Here is a 258-nt window from a genome sequence, read left to right on the forward strand (position 1 = left end):
CTCACCTCCCCCGCTCTGTCACCAGCTGCTGATGACCTCCCCAATGCCCGGGACGGAGTTGGGCACAGCCTGCCTCAACGCGAGGGCCGCTCTGTTGGCCAGCCTGCAAGACGGGGCCTTCCAGAACGCTCTCATGATTTCCCAGCTACTGCCTGTCCTGAACCACAAGAGCTATGTGGATCTCATCTCCCCAGACTGCCTGGCACCAAGAGGTAGCCACCCCTCTCAAGGGAGCTTGGCTGTTTTCAATCTGCAGGG

General features: G+C 60.9%; 1 protein-coding gene across 1 annotated transcript in view; it reads left to right on the plus strand.

Moving 5' to 3' along the window:
• The window catches only part of TCN2 (transcobalamin 2), a 12263-nt gene that overhangs the window by 6564 nt on the left and 5441 nt on the right, over nt 1-258 (plus strand). Inside the window, exon 6 of the mRNA XM_015562834.1 lies at nt 6-212. Coding sequence (XP_015418320.1) covers nt 6-212 — 207 coding nt within the window. The remainder of the gene's footprint in view (nt 1-5; nt 213-258) is intronic.

The sequence above is a fragment of the Myotis davidii genome, unplaced genomic scaffold (assembly GCF_000327345.1).
Source record: "Myotis davidii unplaced genomic scaffold, ASM32734v1 scaffold478, whole genome shotgun sequence".
Lineage (NCBI taxonomy): Eukaryota > Metazoa > Chordata > Mammalia > Chiroptera > Vespertilionidae > Myotis > Myotis davidii.